This window comes from Typha latifolia, chromosome 9, assembly GCF_019914945.1.
Source record: "Typha latifolia isolate L0001 chromosome 9, TyphaL0001v2, whole genome shotgun sequence".
Taxonomy (NCBI): domain Eukaryota; kingdom Viridiplantae; phylum Streptophyta; class Magnoliopsida; order Poales; family Typhaceae; genus Typha; species Typha latifolia.
Window position 1 is genome coordinate 10,681,258 of NC_133094.1, and position 12,065 is coordinate 10,693,322.

At 33.4% G+C, this 12,065-nt stretch overlaps 2 protein-coding genes across 3 annotated transcripts; both read right to left on the reverse strand.

The window, feature by feature from the left end:
* Positions 1 to 2,537: 2,537 nt before the first annotated feature.
* LOC140795660 (2-oxoisovalerate dehydrogenase subunit alpha 2, mitochondrial) lies at positions 2,538 to 5,542 on the reverse strand. Of its 2 annotated transcripts, none has more exons than XM_073148353.1 (9): positions 5,185 to 5,542; positions 4,383 to 4,523; positions 4,042 to 4,224; positions 3,784 to 3,941; positions 3,583 to 3,682; positions 3,382 to 3,493; positions 3,153 to 3,292; positions 2,874 to 3,059; positions 2,538 to 2,798 (listed from the first exon to the last, which is right to left on the reverse strand). In XM_073148353.1, the coding sequence occupies exons 1-9, from the start codon at positions 5,389 to 5,391 to the stop codon at positions 2,631 to 2,633; spliced, it is 1,395 nt and encodes a 464-aa protein (XP_073004454.1). In that variant the 5' UTR covers positions 5,392 to 5,542; the 3' UTR covers positions 2,538 to 2,630. The 2 variants fall into 2 exon arrangements, with proteins under 2 accessions (XP_073004454.1, XP_073004455.1); XM_073148354.1 differs by having other exon boundaries at positions 4,383 to 4,520; positions 5,185 to 5,473.
* Positions 5,543 to 9,689: 4,147 nt separating this feature from the next.
* LOC140795427 (NAC domain-containing protein 104-like) lies at positions 9,690 to 10,828 on the reverse strand. The gene is made up of 3 exons (XM_073147971.1): positions 10,601 to 10,828; positions 10,071 to 10,420; positions 9,690 to 9,994 (listed from the first exon to the last, which is right to left on the reverse strand). The coding sequence occupies exons 1-3, from the start codon at positions 10,770 to 10,772 to the stop codon at positions 9,827 to 9,829; spliced, it is 690 nt and encodes a 229-aa protein (XP_073004072.1). The 5' UTR covers positions 10,773 to 10,828; the 3' UTR covers positions 9,690 to 9,826.
* Between the last annotated feature and the right edge of the window lie 1,237 nt (positions 10,829 to 12,065).

The window sequence follows — 12,065 nt, forward strand, 5'->3', positions numbered from 1 at the left end:
TGAGACTTGAAATTAAAGGAGTTTTTAGAGCAAATGTGAGACTTTCCTAATGTTTGAAGGAATTTTTATTTCTATTTTTTTTTTCTGTTTCTCGTTAGATTGTTGTTAGTAGTGTTTTGATGTCGGGATCGGACCCTCCTTTCGAATTCCTTAGGTTCGAGTAAGGTTATAGTATTGACAGAGATGCTAGACTTTAGATCATTTGCGTCTACTCTTTCGCTTAGACTGTGTCTTAGTTAATTTTTTATTTACCCCTGAGATTTCATACTTATTTTCCATCGTTGGATGACTTGTGTAGCCAAATATGGAGCTTGTACAAGGGTTTTTTTTTTATCGCTAACCTAACCTGTTACTAATATGCTAATAAAAAATTACATGACAAAAGGTTTATGAGTTTTTACAAATTAAATTGGAACCTAGGTCAACAAATAGTTTAGAAACTCTCCTATTTAGTCTTCATAATGTTCTATATATATATATGTATGTATATATATTGCATGTGTGTCACATTAAAATAGGAGGGCACTAATGAGCCTCTGATAATGACCCTAATAAATAGTTTCACCAATGGGGCATTGACTCTTCAATTATAGAATGAAAAAGTTAGAAAACAAATGTGTTGTCACTTTCTTTGATTTGCTACTCCATGATGAATATGTCTGTGGTTATTATAATTAGATTATTAGTTAGTTTTTCATTCATTGAATCATGTATTTGTAATGTGGTGGTCATCATTGGTAATAAATTATAAAGTAAAGTGAGTTTAATAATTAAGACTGTTTAGAAATGTTCATATATATAACCAAGTTTTATTAGATTTTGTGAAATATTGAATCAAGATAATCTCCAACACTAATCATAATAACTAATGTGTTGCCACTGTTTTTATATAGGGGCACTCTTGGTATTTTGAAAATTTAAGGGTATTTTGGTAAATGGTCTAAGTAGTCTAGATTGTAAAAAATAGATCATAAAGGTGATGCAAAATTGGATTGTTACTTAATTCTTGTATTTGAGATTGTATATTTCTTTAATATATGCTAAATAAATCTTTTATCAAAAGCTTCATATTTTTTTTTTATTATCGTTCATAATCTGTCTCCGTCTCGGAGAATTGTATTATTCGATTCCCTGTATTATACTTTTAATGTCTTAAAAAATATCGGAGATAATTTTGGAATAAAAAATATTATTGTGTTACTTTTAAAATTTAAAAAATAAAATCTAACATCTAAACACTCATAATTTGACTTTAAAAATAGTATTTGACACTGATTAGTGGTTGTCATAATTATACTCGATGTGATATAAAAAGAGGAGAGAGAGAGGGGAGGGTGAGTAAAATGATAATTAGAGTTTCTTAGTAAAAATAAAATAATTGGATGGAAGATGATAAAAGAGAAAAAAAAATAGATTAACACATTTTACCTTAAGGGAATTGATATTTAGAAATAATTTTTTAATATTTACAAAGTCTACATGTTGACTCTTTTGCCCTCGAGCTATATAATTATTCTTTAATTTTATGCTAAAATATGTCCCCCTTATTTTCTAATTATTAGGGTAACATTGTCATTAGAATTTTTTTTAATTGCTCATAAATAATAAAATGTGTTATATAAATATCAATTCTCTTGTCTAAAATCTGATATTGAGATAAGAAAAAAGAATAATTCTACTTAGACTGTTTGAACTATCACTGTTTTTCACGTACACTTTCTAAACATTTTTATTACTCACGTATATATTTTAAACTAAGAAAAATATTCATATATACCTCTTTGAACTAAGAAAAAAAAATCTATACAAGTGGTGTATACAGTAAATAAAAGTTTACAAAATGTACTTAGAAAGAATGCAATAGTCACATAGTCTAAGTAAAATTATTCCTAAAAAAAAATTAATTTACTAAAATTCTTCTGAGCTGCCTGGAAACTGGGAGACTATGTAGTTGTGGGGTTCTTCATTCTCGGCATTACATCCACTTAGTTAATGATGGCATGACAGCATATGACAAAATATCATGAACCCACACAATATAGTGGTGGATTACTTTGCAGTAGTCTTTAGAAAGCTGGTGGAATCTCCTCCTCTTCTATCAAAAAAGGTTTCCACCACCCCCCCATGATAGATTAAAAGGCTAACAGTGTCACCTCTGACTCAATACTTCTTGGTCTCTGTACTTCCTCTTGGGATCATTGGATTTGTGCCAATGGTGGTGCTGTGCACTGTTGTTCCTTTTGTTTGATTTTCAGTTGCCAATTCAACTCCAATTCTATCCATTCTAATGAATTTTAGGGTTGATAGACCCTTCGCTCCCTCAACTATCTAATATCTTCTGCTCTCTCGGTGTTGATATAAACGAAGAACAGTCTTCGGAACATCTAATTGATCACAAAAAAAAAAAAAAAAAAAAAAAAAAATCATACAGACAACTAAGGTGTAATTATCCTAAAAATAATCCTTCACAAATTTTGGTTTTTGAGTGACTATAATGATGTATATATCAACAGCAGTCAGAACTGAACATTAGGGTGTGACAAATAGATAGATTAATCATTTATTTCACTCAGGGGACTAATAGTTCTGAGAGAATTATTTTTTTCTGGAAGAATCTTGGCAGTAATTGGCTAAATAGGTACATCAGAGGGATAGTCACCAGGATGTTTCTTAATTGTATCCCTTAGTGACTTCTCTTGCTCACATAGGTTGGCAGGTATTTGATCATAAACATCTGTGAATAGCTCTGAAAGCGGCGGTTTCTCCACTCTTTCGGCGATCTGAATAGCTTGCAGTATCTGAAACATTGACAAAGATATGAATCAGATAGAGATTCAAAGACTTGATTACAAACAATCATAGATATGTCTTACCTCCTTCCTGACTTTGTTTCTAAGTTCTGATTCAGCTGCATCACTCCACCAGCCATTCCTTTCAATCCATTTTCTGTATCTGGAAATTGGATCGCGCGCTGTTCTCCAATGCTCGATCTCATCAATTGGCCGGTATTTAGTTGAGTCATCTGATGTCGAGTGATGACCAACTCTGTAAGTGAGAGCCTATGCATTTCCAAATAAACATAATGGATCAGATGATAATAGTTCAACTTGTATCAGTTCATACACTACAGCTTCAGTTAGAACAAGAAGAACCTCCACTAGAATAGGTCTGGATTCACTTGTAGCCATTTCACGGGCGGCATGGACTGCGCTATAGACTGCCAAAGCATCATTTCCATCTATACGGATACTCCGAATTCCATAAGCCTGACCGCGAATCACAGCACCGTCACCTATCAGTCCAATATCATCAAAAGAAACCACAATTACTCTATATGAAGTAATAGAGATGTGAGGTTAAATCAAGGTGGATATTTAGTACTTCGAAATTGTTCGTTTGTTGGAGTACTGATTGCCCAACCATTGTTACGACAAAAGAATATTACAGGGACCTCCATCACAGCAGCAAAGTTTAGTGCAGCATGGAAATCTCCCTACCACATTGTGAGCTTTCAGAAAAGGGGGCAGGCATACTAAAACTGATAGAATTCTATAGGCTAGATTTTCTAGTATCTTATTATACCTCACTAGTGCCACCGTCGCCAAAATATGTGACGGCGCATGCATTTTTCTTCTCCATCTTGAGGGAGTAAGCTGCTCCAACAGCATGAGGGATCTGTGTACTGACAACCATCAAATGTAAGTGAAAAAAGAGTTTTAGAATCATATACATTTCTTTTCTTTGCTTTCTCTGTAAACAAAGAAAGAGGATGTTACTCCTTACGCTATGGGTGATGATACGGTGAAGTAGTTCAATCGGTTCGATCCATAATGAATTGGCATTTGACGCCCTTTACCATAATCCAACTTGTTGCCAAAGCACTGGTTTGCGATTTCTTGGAGGGTGAAGCCACGCCATAATAGGACACCAGGCTCCCTGTACTATATTAGTTGCCAAAAAAATTTCAGAACTATCAAACCATAGAATCTAGTATCGAAACAACATTAGATGATCCTAATCTTTGCTGTATAGTTTTTGTACCTGTGGAAAGACTACATCGTCTAGGCTGAGTGCCGCGGCTGATGCAATGTTGATTGCCTCTTCCCCGTTGGAGGTAAGATAAAACGAGATTCTTCCTTGCCTCTGAGCTTCATAGAAAATAGTATCCATAACTTGGAGAGTAACCATCTCACTGTACATTTTCATAGCAAATTCCTTGCTCACCTGATGATCAAGACAGGAATTCATTCAAACAGATGCATTATTCAACAACAAAGCACAAGGGGTTGTCATTCTGGCCGAAGACTTTTCCCTGAAGGAAGAATATCGAACGGTCTCAGTTCAGCTTTGTGGATAAATCACCTTGATTTCATAAAAAGTACCTCTTGAAACCTGCTTCCAGATATAGTTTGTCCATAGTCATCAAGAACACGGTAGCAGTTGATTCGCTCCACTGAAGACTCAGCAAGAAATCTCATTTCAGCATCAAATGTAACCTTTCCACCAGGAAAATCCAATACCTGCTGTAATAATAAGCGATAGTATTAACTTTGGGCCCTCTTATATCATATTCCAACAATCCTCGTCAGCGAATTAGAACATCAAATTGAGACAAGTGAACTAGATTCTGAAGATTAATATTTAGATTTCAGACATCAAATTGAGATCCTGTTTGTCTCAAAGATCCACCCCTCTACACTCTTAACGATTTCGTCGCCTCAATGCATACATGAGTAAAATGATCTTGTTCCTGTTTCGCAAGACATATTTGTCCACTAATCACTTATCAGATAGATCAAATGAAACTTCCAAGTTATGCTTTCTTGTTCTTTTCTTGTCAATCCAAATACTTAAAAAATATATATATATATATATATATAAAAACTTGTAGAACTCTCCGATTGTAATCTCGCCGTCAAACATAGGAATGAATCTATTCTTCTTCACGCCCATAAAGAGATTAAACAAATATGCTTTGATTCCATATTCCAGGGATCAAATGATTGCCTGATTCTTTTAATTTGGCCCTCATATATGTCAACGACTTCGCACTAAAATAAGAACTTCTGCGCCGATTATTTGCGTATAACCTATTCTATTTATCGCAATCACTTATTTGTATATTAGGAAAAGAGGCAACTTTTTATTTTGTCTACAAAAACAGAGGAGATGAAATGTCCAAACCTGGCTATCACAAGCATCGTCGTTCCGAGCTCCGGCACTTTGGATCGAGCAAAAGCTCCTCAGATTGCGCAAAATCCCATCTGGGCAATCCAATGCTCGAGGGGTTGCGATTGGATCGAGAAAAGGAGTCCTTCTTAGAGCATCGAAAGATGCAATCTTTCTCCCAAGGTGGTGAGCCAGCTTTGATCTGGTGACCCAGATAGCCATTGTGAAGGGAACAGAGAGAGGAGGAGGAGGAGTTTCTTCTTCTTGGCATTAATTGGTATCTCGTGGTAATCTCAAGGTTGGCTTCTTACCGTTGGTTTGGGTGAGATGGATGGATAGAGACACGGGTGTCAGCTTTGACGTGGCAGTCCTCGTCTGTGAATTTCGTACGTGGAGAAACATACAATCAAATATTTAAAAGATATTTAATAGGATACGGCTTTTAGTTTTAGAAGGACCATGAGTGTGCGTGTCTGACTATTGATTGAATGAGACATTTACAGGTAAAAACAGAGTATTTGGCATAAAATAAAAATAATTTAATATTTCATAAACTTAAGCACGTTTTAAAAGATATTATTATTATTAAATATTATTTTCATTCTTAATATTATAGTACTTAATTGATATAATAATGTATTTATAAATTATCTTATTATTAAAATAAATTTTCTATGTACTAATAACATCAAAAAATATAATATTAATTAAACTAATATATTATCGAATTAAATATGAAATCATAGATAAATAATGTTAAACTATGTAGGATTAAATATAAAAAATATCAATATCAATAAACTAATATTTTATAAAATTAAAATATATTTAAATTGCATTACGTTGCATATTTATCTCCCTATCAATGTATTCAATCATTACATATCTATCTCTCTAAAATTGTATTTCGTTGCATTGTATTGTATTGCATATTTATATCTCTAGATTGCATATATAATAACTTAGCCTAGCATTACATATGTAACGCATTACTCTAGCATTGCATACATAACTCCAAGCATTACATAGGTAATTTCAAGCATTACATACATAAAATATATTATTTATTTACCATCTATTCTATCAATCTACTTAAATCAAGTCGTAGGGAGGGATAAATTTGATCAAATATTTGATTAAATATACTTTAAATCAAGCATTACATACATTTGATCAAATATGAAAAAAAAATAGCACTTGTATTTTAGTCAAAAACACATAGGGAGGGATAAATTGTAATTAACTTTTTTTATCGCATATCTAATTCACCTCAAAATTTAAATATGAAACTAGTTGAGTTGCAAAACCGCTAATTACTGAGACGTTGACTTCCAAAGTTCAACTAGAAAATAACTTATATAAAAATTTCTCGCAGTTTAATAATTTTTTATTAGTTTTTAAAAATTTTATATAGGTCGCAGACACATATATTTGGAAGTCTATAGGTGAAATTATATATTTAAAATAATTTTTTATCACATATATTATTTATGAGTTATTCAAAAGAGATTATCCTCCCTCGTATATAATAAAACTTTGATTAATAACATCTCACATATAACACTGGAGAAACGGACTAATTCTCTTTTAATCACTATGTCAAATTAAACTAAGCATCCAAATGCCCAATTTTAATAGTTAACATTATTAATTAGTTCCATGTCACCAATGTTTAATTCCACTATCTAGGTTGTATAATTAAAATTAGATACTTATTCAAAGTGGCAGACATACCCAATTAAGCCAAAGCCTAGAAAGATCAAAATTAGTGGCAGATTGGGCCTCTAATTTTATTGGTTTATTGGATCAATTTTCTGTAAATTAGGTGAATTAAGTCAAATTATTTTTTGGTCAGAAATTCTAAAAATAATCATCATATGATAATATAATAGTTACAAAATAATATTTATATTTATATTAATTTAAAACTTATTCTCAATAAATAAAAAAATATCTTTTTAACCGGCCGGCTCGCTTAGGGTCGGCTGGTTTATACGCCTAATTAACATAATGAGTTTGGCACAAAAGGGACAGATTTGGACCACTAATTAATATTAATCAATCTTAATTAGCTCTAACATAATTAACCTTTACCATGAATCATAATCATGATTGGATTCAAACCCTAAAAGCAATTGCACTTAGGTACAAGGCCATGAACTTTGTGTCATTTTCAAGGCAATACAACTCTTGAAGTCAGCCTAAGTACTTATCCAATCCAACTTGCAAAAAAGAAAAAGAAAAGAAAAGAAAGGAATCATAAGAAAATGGCATTCCAAACTCATGCAAATTGTGAAATGGTCTAAAGAAACAGAGATCTAATGCATGAGAAAATCTTTCACTCATTACTTTATTAAGATAGGATGTGGACATGATGAGAAGAGTGATCAATTGGAGTTATAAATATGCTAAGCTAAGATAATTATGACATTTTGTTACTTGTGCAAGGAGTTCATGACAATGACTCTTGAGCTTTTGGAGAAGGCAAAAGGGACCCAATAAAGGAGATTGGCAAACTACATCCTTATCCACCCCTCTTATCTTCTTTTAAGAGAAAAAAAAGGCACAAAGATTCATCAATAGATCTGGTATACTAATTGAGAGGGAATACATTACAATGCTTTGATATAAGTCTCACACTAAGCTCTCATAATTGACAACACACAACAAGGAAAATAAGATATCAAGTCCGAAGACGGACAATAAAGTACAACAAGAGAGCATGACCTTGATAGATTCACATGGACAAAGGATTACCTTGCGAGCACTACTGTGATTTCGACAATCGAAAACACATAATCTTATAAATTGTTGAAAAGCTAAGGAAGTGAGAATCCTAACCTATAGTAGAAAAAAAAGGCCTCTCATCGAAATACCAAAAAAGAGAGAGGGATAAACACAATACATCAACCCAAGCTAGAGATTTAGTGGCGCACCAACTTAAGTTACCATTAGCAGCACACAAAAAATCAACCTCTCCATAGCTAGACCCAAATAGTCTTAGTGCCTATCACATATGCTGGCTGCCTTAATAAGACTTGCGAGCAAAAGGTGAGAGACCCTTCCTAACTTGTACCCACATGCTAAATTACTTTAACGAAGATGCATATCAAGTAAGACAAGTTATCTTCTTTTAATAAGAGAAAAAAAGAAAGTTTCTTTTGTCTCACAATATAAAAGAGGAGGAAAGACAGTGGTGATAGCGATGGTAGAGAGTAACACCATAGAAGAAGGTAGCACAAGAGAAAAAGAGTTTATACTTGAATCCTATCTAGCTTATCTGTCATTTAAAATATAAACCTCCATTCATTTAATTTATATCCATCTTTTAGGCTCCTCAAAATAACAACTTAATATATTACACTAGCAGCAGGTACATTAACAAAGTCCTATACGAACATGGTGTGGATATTCTTATAAGAACAAATGTTGTAATTAAAGTTGGCCCAATTTTCTAACCAAATTAGAGGAAAAGTTTAACTATACTATGTAATCTATAGTCTAGGAGCTCTAGAATTATATATAAAAAACTATAAATGCTTACCATTCTATCAATTTGTACAACCTTTTGGAATCCACCATATTGTTTGAAATTGGTATCCTAATAATATGGCCATTAGAGCCCAAAACCACCTCTCCTCAGAGAATGGAATGCACACCAACCATGCATAACAAAAGATAAACCTTCCTCTTTCATTAATTAATCCAAAAGTTTTGCACATCTAAATTGAGCACACTCATTTGTTATGCAGTACTATGAAGCTGGAAATGACTCAATGAGATTCCTTGCCTGATCTCATGATAATGTCGGATTGTCTGCCATGTTAATTAATCTTAATAAATCAATGATAGCACTAATTAAGAAAAGATAAAACCCTCATAATCATTTGATTACACTAATTAAGAATTATGAAAATTTTATCAAAACAACCCTATGCTTTGTCTTAAATATCATTCGCACCCGACCGTATAAGTATTTATGTTCAAATATAGATGCAAAATAATCTTGATATTTTTAGAGTAAGTACAAATGAAATAGAATGGAATTTTAAAGTAATATTTTATATTTTATTTCCTATTGCTAGGACAAAAAATAAAATATATATTCTATTTTGTAGGCAAAAGAAAAAAATTAATGCTGTTTTCTAATAAATTAATGTGAGAGTTATTTGAATCATGAACCCACGGAAACATAATTTTTTGTGACAATTAAATTATCATAATTAGAAGATGGAAAAAGGAAAGAAAAAAAAAATAAAGAATCCAATAATATATATTTTTTATTTCCTTAATCCCACGCGTGTGCAGTGCACGTGCGCATCGTTTTTTGGCGGCAAAGATAGCGTAGTGCTTGCGTCACCTCCACTCATCTCCCTTTTATTAAAAAAAAAAGAAAAAGAAAAATATTTTCTCTTTTTGCAAACAGCCCCTTACCTTTTGATCTATTGTGAAAAAGCACCTTCTTTTCCCATATTTAATAAAAGAAGGGTTATTTATCTTTAAAACAGTAACGATCAATATGCTAAAATTAGTGCCTTTTAATTGGAGTTCGAACTCGGAAATATTCATATACAACATGAGCTTCTTTTAAGCTCGAAAATGTTATTAGTAACATAAGACATCAACCCAACTAGCTATGTAGATATATATATCTTTATTATCGATACGGCAAGCTCACTTCTTCAAGATCATCTAAGGACAAGAAAACTTCATCCAAGCACGACAGCTCCGTCCTGTCATCGTCGACGATGTCGCCGAAGCTGCTCGCCGGCGAGCCGCAGGCCGTCGACTCGTAGACTCGGCATATGACCCACTTGTTGGATTCCTAATACAGTGATCATTGGTGAGTTATATCGCAGTTGTACTGCTGAGATATGACTGACTATGAGTTCAGTACTTACTAGTATTCTTTGGTGGCCTCTCTTCTTGATTGATCTCCTACTGGAGTTGTTGTTGTTGCTGCTGCTGCTGCTGCTAGTACTAGTATTACTACTACTACTACTATTACTAAGGTTATGATCAAGTAGATGGTACTCATGCATGACCCAGTTGGTTTTGATCCCTTTGAGAGGCCGGTCGCCGTCGCCGTCGACGTAGAAAGCGAGGGTCTTCTTCACGCCGACATCCCTGCCGGCACTAGTTATCGGCTTGTCGACGCCGGTAGGGCTCCAATATCCATTCGGGGAGGCTCTACTTTGAGTACTTATACGGTTGAAGAAGTACCATTGATTACCTGCTTGAAGAGCTTTACCTAATTCAAAGTATATGCATCAGTCTTTTATGATGATATTTGCGTGTATATCCTTCAGAATTTATGCGTAAAAGGACATAAATTCATTTCAATTAAGAATATTTTATGTCATTTTGTCAGCATATATACATGCAAATTAAACACCCTCGTAATTTCTTGGCCTAGCTAATATGTTCTCACCGACGAGCTCCCAGGGATCGTGGCGGTGGAGATGGACGACGGGGATGATGTCTGGGTGGGCGGGGAGGAGGGCGGCCTTGCCGGCGAGGAAGTGGGCGACGAGTTCTTCGTCGGAAGGATAGAAATGGAAGCCCGGAGGGAGGTTGGAAGAAGCTCCTCCTTCCATATTCATTGGTAGAGTAATAAAATATATATATTTATATATAAACACACACACACACACAAGTAGAAGAAGATGACAGCTTGATCAGTTGTATTTATAGTGTTAGATAGGGGAGAGAGAGAGAGAGAGAGAGAGAGAGAGAGCATTTAGAGGCTAAAAGATGGGTGGGTTGAAGACTCAAAGGCTTATGATAGCTTGCAAAGACTTGATCAATGTTATGTACGAGCTAGCAATTATTTATTACTTTGCTAAGTAGCTTATTCTTAATTAAGAGTTTGAAGAAGAGGAAAGAAACTATTTTAATTAGATCCCAAATTTAAATAAAATAAAAAGAAAAAGAAAAAAGTAGGGAATATTTAATTGCTTTACACCCTATAGTTTTGATCTTATTATCATTAACACGTTAATTACCGTATTGATATTTATAATTCAACCCACAAATTAAAAAGTTTTGGTATTTGTCTCCCAGCTAAAAATAACCTAACGTCAAATGATGGGGGAGAAAGGTAAAGTCTCTATTTGAACTGATCTTTAGATTAGAAAAAAAAAGGGAGTAATTTAGGTATTTTAGTTTGAATTTAATTTTGAAATTGACTGTGTTAAGTTATAGAATTCTCAGAAATGTATTATATATTGATATTTGTTTATATTATATATTTTTTTCAATTTTTTTAGAATTATATTCCTATTAAATCGGTGTGGATTAATTTAAACCCACATAAACTCATTTAACATGGTTCAAGATTATACTTTATTAAAACTACAAGGGTCGAATTAAAAATAGCTAAAACACAAACAATATATGTTGTGTTTTAGAGTTTAGTCTATAATTATAAGTATTATCGAACCTGCTTAATCGTTGAACATATTTATTATAATGACTTGATGAATGAGTACTGCACTTAATTTGAACCGATTGTAACTTATTTCTTAAAAATATAGTATAATTATTGAAAGAGTTAGCACCATTGTCTAAACTATAATTAGTGTACGGGTTCGTGGTTTAGTAAATAACAACACATCTCAATGACAACTTAGAAAGAAGAATGCAAAGATAAGCACTGGTTTTTAGCAACATTGTACTGCTAAGATTAAGGATATATTATCACTAACACACATCAAGCTACACAAATTGACCAAACCAAGAAATCCAACAACTTTGCTCATGTCATGCAAACATCACTCCTCCCTTCTCCTTCCCCCCCCCATTGACAACTACTACAATGATCAACAGCCTCCACTTGAACAGTGAGGTTGTGGAAATAGGTGTATCACAACTATCACTTGAAGGAGAAGCTAAGC